General features: G+C 43.6%; 1 protein-coding gene across 1 annotated transcript; it reads left to right on the top strand.

Annotated features, from left to right (window-relative positions):
* The first annotated feature begins 422 nt into the window (after positions 1–422).
* Positions 423–1,361, top strand: LOC123361792 (olfactory receptor 52D1-like). The gene has a single exon (XM_045001940.1). The coding sequence runs from the start codon at positions 423–425 to the stop codon at positions 1,359–1,361; it is 939 nt and encodes a 312-aa protein (XP_044857875.1).
* Positions 1,362–9,224: the final 7,863 nt, after the last annotated feature.

Genomic DNA, 9,224 nt, shown 5'->3' on the forward strand with positions numbered 1-9,224 from the left:
TCCATTCTTGCACAGTGAAAAGGTTTTCACAAGGGTAAGTACCATGACACCCAGGTACCTCTCCTGAGTTCATACACTTAAATTAGAAACTTATAATGTGTTTGAGGAGTTCAAGTCTTTCCCTCATATAGGCATAAATGTTTCAGTTATTGACTTCAATGTTCGTATGCCATCATGCTGCCCCTTCACCTGGCTTCATTAGCTCCTTCTGAGGACTTCTCTGGACTTGACCATGACCTAAATAATCTGATGCCATCTGTAAATGTTGCCATCTCACTGTTCACCCCCATTTCTAGATTGTTAATACCTATGAAATAGTTACCATATTATTTTCTTAAAGTGTGTAACCCTCCTCTCTGTGCATCTCTCCCTTCACAGGAACCTTGAGCATTTCTGAGCCCAATATAAGCATTCAACATCTCATGTCAATTTTCAACCTCACCCGCTCTGACCCTTCAACATTCATCCTAATGGGGATCACTGGCCTGGAAGCTGCCCACATCTGGATTTCCATCCCATTCTCTACATTCTACATTATTGGCCTACTGGGAAATTTTACAGTTCTGTTTGTTGTAGGCAAAGATCAAACCCTGCACAAGCCGATGTACCTGCTGCTCTGCATGCTGGCGCTTACAGACATCGGCACGTCTACCTCTGTCGTGCCAAAGGCACTGTGTATATTTTGGTTCAATTTGAACTGCATTACTGTGGGTGGCTGCCTCACCCAGATGTTCTTCCTTCATGGGGTTTCTATGATGCACTCAGCTGTCCTCGTGACAATGGCCATTGATCGCTACGTTGCCATATGTAACCCTTTGAGATACGCCACTATCCTCACCAACGCACGAATAGCTAAGCTAGGGCTAGTGGGTTTGATAAGAGCTGTTCTCCTCATTCTACCCCTGCCCCTGCTCCTGAGGAGGCTGCCACTCTGTGCCAACCGCATTATCCCCAACACGTATTGTGACCACATGGCTGTGGCGAAGATGTCATGTGGAGACATCACAGTCAACAGGACGTATGGTTTGGTGATGGCGTTTGTAGTCATCATGTTAGACCTGACTCTCATTGCCCTGTCCTATGGTCTGATCATCAGGACCGTCCTCAGAATCTCCTCCAAGAAAGCCCACCAGAAAGCCCTCAACACCTGCACAGCCCACATCTGTGTGATGCTGATGTCTTATCCTCCCTTCCTCTTCTCCACTCTGACACACCGGTTTGGTCAGGGCATCGCTCCACAGGTTCACATCATCTTGGCCAACCTCTATTTCCTCCTCCCACCCATGCTCAACCCTATCATTTATGGGGCTAAAACTAAAGAACTTCGTGAGAAAATGGGCAAATACACCTGCAGAAAGTGATCTCCTAGAGCCACTGACTTTAAACCAGCATGACCAGAAGGGGAAGCAATAGCTCCCTGTTAATCAAGTGTGTGCTGTCCCAGTTTGGTTGAGCTCAGTATTCTGGAAATTCAAAGTGTGAAAAGCTTCTCACACCTAACATTGTATCACTCCATCATCAAGAACTGCTCTCTCCATTGCTGAGTTCCCTCTCTCTGACCATCACCTGATCTCTTTCAGCATTACTCATCAGCCTTCACTTCCGCACACCCTGTCACTTGGCCTTTCTATGACTTCCAAACCACCTGAAGCTACTACAGCTGTCTGAAGCAAGGTAGATTTCCATTAGACCCATTGTGTTTTGTAGAAGTTATAAAAGATTAGTTAATGCAGTGTGCTTTGGAGCATCTTGAGAGATATTAATTATTCAGTACTGTTCTGGCAGTTAGATAAATATCTGGGATGTTCTAAATCTTTTGCTTATGTCTGTGTGTGCTGAAGTCTAATAAAGTGCATAGTTAGACAGGAGCATGATTAATTGCACTTAATCCTTGATCAGACAGAATTGCTGTGCTCCTATTGATTTATTCTTCAAATTGCCTGGTGTGAAATAGTTAAGTTTCCCTGGCTTTGGGGTCTGAAAACACATTGTAACAGACTGCTGTGTTAAATTAGGACATCGCCTTGGAGTAAAATAATTTACCATTTTGCACAGTCAGCTTTGGAGTCACTTTCAGCTATAACTTACAAAACACACAGTAACCATTTCTGTTGTTGAAATTGTCAAAAGTAGGTGTTGCGATTTCATCTTGGAGTTTGTGAAACAGAGATTGCTACCAAATGTTCAGGTGATTGAACAACTTGCAGTACTAAGGTTTCAGAGGGGTAGCTGTGTTAGTCTGTATAAGCAAAAACAATGAGGAGTCCTGTGGCACCTTAGAGGCTAACTAATTTATTTGGGCATAAGCTTTCATGGGCTATAACCCACTTCATCAGATTCACAACCTAGATACACTGATATCTCATTTTTTGCCATTGTTTCGTGGAGACCTTGGACAGTTGGAGCAGCAATGGAGAGTTTTGCGTCTAGATCACTGGGTCTCAAATTCAGATCAACCAAGTAGGGCAGTTTTGGGCTGAAGGTCTCAAGCAGATGAATGTCGCTGTGGTGTTCTTTATGTCCTGATTCTATCCTCTGCTTTCATTCCAATCCATTTAAAGAGGCGGTTCACAAACTATGGGAGGTGTGTTAATGTGTAAAGGGAGGCCAGACTGGGGCTAGTGGAGAAGGGCCGTGCACACCCACGGGAAGGGATAAAGGACACAGCTGGAGGCCCAGCCACACAGAGTGACAGTGGGAGCCTGGGCTGACTGCTGGAGCCACAGCCACATGTGGCTACACTACTCCCATGCAGGGCTTTTTTTTAGCAACTGTGACACATGAGATGCCCATTGTGCGTTGTCCTCAAAGTACTTAAAAACAAACTTAAAACCATCACCAGCAGCGCTTACAGTGAGAAACAGCTCATCTGAGAAATGGGTCGTTTTGTGACAAAGGAGAAAACTGTATAACACAAATTGAACTGAGGGCAGCAGTGGAGGGTCCAGCAAAACACAGAAGCTGAAAATATGACAAAGTTTATTTCAAACTGGGCTTTATGTGGAGTGGGTCCAGCGATGCACCGTAGCATCAATGTGTCATATGCAGTGAAGTACTGGCAAACAACAGAATGCAGCCCTGCAAGCTACACCAGCATCTTGAAACAAGACACCCTACCTTACTATCAAATCCCATCAAGCTTTTTTTAGAAGAAGCTCTGTGAGGGGTTTGGTCACAGGGACCCCTTTGGAACTGTCACCTGATGGGCTGAAATTACCTCTGAGCCCATTTTCCTTGCCAGCCTGGGCCCCTAGAACCCTGTCTTGTTGAGCCAGACACGTTAGCCTGCTACCACACAGACCCGGGGCCCAGGCCATGCCCCCAAAGCTGCAGTTCTAAACTGAAAACAGCTCAGCAGGATACCTGTCTCCAGCACTCAGACACCCAGCTCCCAGTGGGATCTAAACCCCAAATAAATCTGTTTTACTCTGTATAAAACTTATACAGGGTAAACTTGTAAATGTTTGCCCTCTATATCAGATTGAGAGAGAGATAGGAGATGAGTTAGAGCAGGACAAAGCTTCAGTTCTGTTGGAGAAAAACAGAGTTCTCACACTCAGGTTGGGTGCAGAAAGTTAGATACTTTATTATCTCTAGCAATTGCGTGGAGGGAGAGAGCTAAACAGCTCTCTCTCCAGATAAACAATTACAGCAGCATTTGTACCTTTTGTTACAAACAATAATGTGCAACAGCTGCATTTTGTTTAGACATAGGTCATCCTGATATCTTATTTTTCTCACCAATTTAAACTATAGTCTACATATCATACTTATCTAACTCAAGGTCACAACAACTTCTCACACAGTTCTTTCCCACTCGCCTCACACAATCCTCACTTCTACAAATCTCGTGTTATTAGGGTTACAGCTAGCTTAACTCTTGCTCACCAACTACAGAATTTACACTGAAATCCCCTTCATTTCCATCTCTACTTCCACAGTTCCCATTCCCGTTGATATGGTGTGTCATCAGTCATCACCTGTGTGGTGCTCTGCTCTGTTCAATGATGATAACAGTTGACTGCATACGTGGTGTTGTCCCTGTGTGCTGCCCCGGCTCTGCACTGGTCACTGGCACAGCAGATCTCGAGCGAACCACACAGTGACCACGGACTCCGATAAGATATGAAGGCACTCGACCAGGTTTATTGCCAAACGAAACACAGTCTCTACTGTAGCCTATAGGACTAATCTGCTTGCTTGTAGATAGATAGATAGATAGATAGATAGATAGATAGATAGATAGATAGATAGATAGATATCTTATAGTTTAAATATTTGGTTTATTGAAAAGGCTTATAAATGTATATTAAAATAAGTTTGGCTGTAATACAAGAGACCTACAGGCCACATCCTGTATGTTAGGCTAAAGCATAGTTAGCATATCTATATTAAGATCTTTTACTCAGAAAGCAAAGTTGACCTTTATCTTGTTTATTCTATACCCAAATAGATAAAGTACCTACACTTATGTCTATGACCTTTTATTTAGACCAACAGACAATGGAGAATGGAATGGGGAGGGGGTTTCAGTGTTGTACCCACAGACTGATGTGAGCACATACCTGTCATCAATATGCACATACATATTAGCCTATGGGGTAAGTGAACCCTAACATTTCTGTGGTTGAGGAATGAAATTTGGGCATAAGAGGAAGGATTTCCGGCCAATGCCCTATAGAAGAGGTGACCTACCTCAATAGAGAACTCCTCTCACTTTACTCCATCTCCATTCTCACTTTACTCTATTCTCATTTACTTCCTCCGCTCTATCTATTCTATCTATCTACGATGTCTGCTACTATCAGTAGGCTGTACTTGTTCTTCCTAAACTTTAAGTTTACAAGGAACTAGGCTAAGCTTGGTTTCCTTAAGTTTTATTCTTTGTTTATTAGGTTCTGATTTTAAGTTTAAGTTAGTCAAGTAAACCCTAAGTCCATATGCATCATTTGAATAGCAGTAACGCAATTGTAACTTTGTAACTCTGTTTATTTTACCATTTACTTACTATTATTAATTTTAATAAAAAGTCTTTAAGGCTCTATCTGTCTCAGTGTGAGCTTCCTGTCATACCCCCGAGGGTCCTTTATGCATTCTGTGGAGCCTGATCTGGGACAAGAACTTTTATCTTCTGATCAAACGGATTGGCTAGCCTAAAACCCATACGATTAATATTATTGATTAATTATTGATATTTTATTAATTAAATAATAATTATAATAAATAAAATTCCCATTTTATCCAAATTAATATTATCAGTACACCCTAAATCAGGCTACACTACCTCCCCAGATCAGATATCTACAGTTCTGCTAGAGCATATGTGCTCCCTGACAATGTATCGGCTCAGTCAGTGGCGGGATTTACCACTGTCCCCTAGGCCAGACCAAGACAACTCCTCAGGGTTAAATTCTTATACACAGGTACAAACACATCACTCCTGATGTAATAAGGTGCAACCCTTCTACGTAGCAAGGTGCCGCCTTTCACCTTCTACATGTTGCTTCAAACAAAACAACTCTATCCATCATATTCCCCTTTTGCCACATCTTTAGGATGGGTCAGCCTGTTCCGTGTTATCGGTGTGGAATGTGCAAGTATCGGAGTGTTCTGGTACCTTTTAGGTATGTGTGTTTTTGCAACATCAGCCCTTTCCTTGCCAGCTTCTGTGAGCAGTACTTTCCTCTGGCTCACAGCTTAACTTTTCTTTATGTTAACTAAGTCTTGATCATTAAGGTTTGGTAAACACAGTCTTAGTGCATATTCTTCCCACACTGAGGGGAGGGTGACCTTAATTAATCATCTTATATTATATAGATTCCTGGGCTGTGCAAGACAGTATAATTTTGGATTTATACTCCACTGTGGGGAGGTGAGCCTAATGAGCTGGGGAATTGTCTGCTATTAGAAGGGCTTAAGATCACTTAAGATTGTATCCTGTGTCTTTGCCTGAGATAGAATTTTGGGTCTTGTTTGACTGTTTGATTTTTGATACTCTTATATTTATATACTTATAGTGTATGCCAATGTGTGTGAAGAAAGGACAAAGACACTTTGTGTGTGTTGTTTCTGCCTGACCGTAAGGTTTTGTTAGTGTAAAGGAAAAGAAAAGAAAATTATGAGAAGGGGATACAGATAAAGGTTTTGTAGCATCAGAGCTGGGAAGGGTTGATTGGAAAAAGGAAAATATAGTCCCCATATTTAAAAAAGGGAAGAAAGAGAAGCCAGGGAACTACACACCAGTCAGCCTCACTTCAGTCCCCGGCAAAATCATAGAGCAGATTCTCAAGGAATCAATTTTGAAGTTCTTGGAGGTGAGGAACGTGATCAGGAACGGTCAACGTGGATTCACCAAGGGCAAGTCATGCCTGACCAACCTGAATGCCTTCTATGATGAGATAACTGGCTCTGTGGATATAGGGAAAGCGGTGGATGTGATATTGAGGGAAGTAATTATTCCCCTCTATTCATAGAATCATAAATTCATAGAATATCAGGGTTGGAAGGGACCTCAGGAGGTATCTAGTCCAACTCCCTGCTCAAAGCAGGACCAATTCCCAACTAAATCATCCCAGCCAGGCCTTTGTCAAGCCTGACCTTAAAAACCTCTAAGGAAGAAGATTCCACCACCTCTCTAGGTAACCCAATCCAGTGCTTCCAAATATCCATTCCAGTGTTTCCTAATATCCAACCTAGACCGCCTCCACTGTAACTTGAGACCATTGATTCTTGTTTTGTCATCTGCCACCACTCAGAACAGCCGAGCTCCATCCCCTTTGGACCGCCCCCCCTTTCAGGTAGTTGAAGGCTGCTATCAAATCCCCCTCACTCTTTTCTGCAGACTAAATAACCCCAGTTCCCTCAGCCTCTCCTCATAAGTCATGTGCCCCAGGCCTCTAATCATCTTTGTTGCCCTCCGCTGGACTCTCTCCCATTTGTCCACATCCCTTCTGTAGTGTGGGGAACAAAACTGGACACAGTACTTCAGGTGTGGCCTCACCAATGCCGAATAACATGAGGGCGAAAGGAGTCCAGGAGAGCTGGCTGTATTTTAAAGAATCCTTATTGAGGTTGCCTGAATAAACCATCCCGATGTGTAGAAAGAATAGTAAATATGGCAGGTGACCAGCTTGGCTTAACAGTGAAATCCTTGCTGATCTTAAACAAAAAAAGAAGCTTACAAGAAGTGGAATATTGGATAAATGACCAGGAAGGAGTATAAAAATATTGCTCAGGCATGCAGGAGTGAAATCAGGAAGGCTAAATCACACTTGGAGTTGCAGCAAGTTAGGAATGTTAGGAGTAACAAGAAAGGTTTCTACAGGTATGTTAGCAACAAGGTGGTGAGGGAAAGTGTGGGCCCCTTACTGAATGAGGGAGGCAACCTAGTGATAGAGGATGTGGAAAAAGCTAATGTACTCAATGATTTTTTTGCCTCTGTCTTCATGAACAAGGTCAGCTCCCAGACTACTGCACTGGGCAGCACAGCATGGGGAGGAGGTGACCAGCCCTCTGTGGAGAAAGAAGTGGTTCAGGGCTATTTAGAAAAGCTGAATGAGCACAAGTCCATGGGGCCGGATGCGCTGCATCCAAGGGTTCTTAAAGAGTTGGCGAGTGTGATTGCAGAGCCATTGGCCATTATCTTTGAAAAATCATGGGAATCGGGGGAGGTACCGGATGACTGGAAAAAGTCTACTGTAGTGCCCATCTTTAAAAAAGGGAAAAAGGAGGATCTGGGGAACTACAAGCCAGTCAGCCTCACCTCAGTCCCTGGAAAAATCATGGAACAGGTCCTCAAGGAATCAATTCTGAAGCACTTAGAGGAGAGGAAAGTGACGAGGAACAGTCAGCATGGATTCACTAAGGACAACTCATGCCTGATTAACCTAATTGCCTTCTATGAGGAGATAACTGGCTCTGTGGATGAGGGGAAAGCAGTGGATGTGCTATTTCTGGACTTTAGCAAAGCTTTAGATACAGTCTCTCATGGTATTCTTGCCAGCAAGTTAAAGAAGTATGGCCTAGGTGAATGGACTATAAGATGGATAGTAAGATGACTAGATCATTGGGCTCAAAGGGTAGTGATCAATAGCTCCATGTCTAGTTGGCAGCTGGTTTCAAGCGGAGTGCCCTAAGGGTCAGTCCTGGGGCCAGTTTTGTTTAATATCTTCATTAATGATCTGGAGGATGGTGTGGACTGCACCCTTAGCAAGTTTGCAGATAACACTAAACTGGGAGGAGTGGTAGATACCCTGGAGGGTAGGGATAGGATATAGAGGGAACACAGAGGGACCTAGACAAATTAGAGGATTAGGCCAAAAGAAATCTGATGAGGTTCAACAAGAACAAGTGCAGAGTCATGTACTTAGGACAGAAGAATCCCATGCACTGCTACAGACTAGGGACTGAATGGCTGGGCAGCAGTTCTGGAGAAAAGGACCTAGGGGTTACAGTGGAAAAGAAGCTGGATATGAGTCAACGGTGTGCCTTTGTTGCCAAGTATCAGAGTGGTAGCCGTGTTAGTCTGGATCTGTAAAGGCAGCAAAGAGTCTTATGGCACCTTATAGACTAACAGACGTTTTGGAGCATGGGCTTTCATGGGTGAATACCCACTTCGTCAGATGCATCCGACGAAGTGGGTATTCACCCACGAAAGCCCATGCTCCAAAACGTCTGTTAGTCTATAAGGTGCCACAAGACTCTTTGCTGCTTTGTTGCCAAGAAGGCTAATGACATTTTGGGCTGTATAAGTATGAGCATTGCCAGCAGATTGAGGGATGTGATCATTCCCCTCTACTCAGCACTGGTGAGGCCTCATTTGGAGTACTGTGTCCAGTTTTGGGTCCCACACTACAAGAAGGATGTGGAAAAATTGGAGAGAGTCCAGTGGAGGGCAACAAAAATGATTAGGGGACTGGAACACATGACTTATGAGGAGAGGCTGAGGGAACTGGGATTGTTTAGTCTGCAGAAGAGAAAAATGAGGGGGGATTTGATAGCTGCTTTCAACTACCTGAAAGGGGGTTCCAAAGAGAATGGATCTAGACTGTTCTCAGTGGTGGCAGACGACAGAACAAGGAGCAATCGTCTCAAGTTGCAGTGGGGGAGGTTTAGGTTGGATATTAGGAAAAACTTTTTCACAAGAAGGGTGGTGAAGCACTGGAATGGGTTACCTAGGGAGGAGGTGGGATCTCCTTCCTGAAAGGTTTTTAAGGCCTGGCTTG

The sequence above is a fragment of the Mauremys mutica genome, chromosome 1 (genome assembly GCF_020497125.1).
Source record: "Mauremys mutica isolate MM-2020 ecotype Southern chromosome 1, ASM2049712v1, whole genome shotgun sequence".
In the NCBI taxonomy this organism is placed as follows: Eukaryota; Metazoa; Chordata; order Testudines; family Geoemydidae; genus Mauremys; species Mauremys mutica.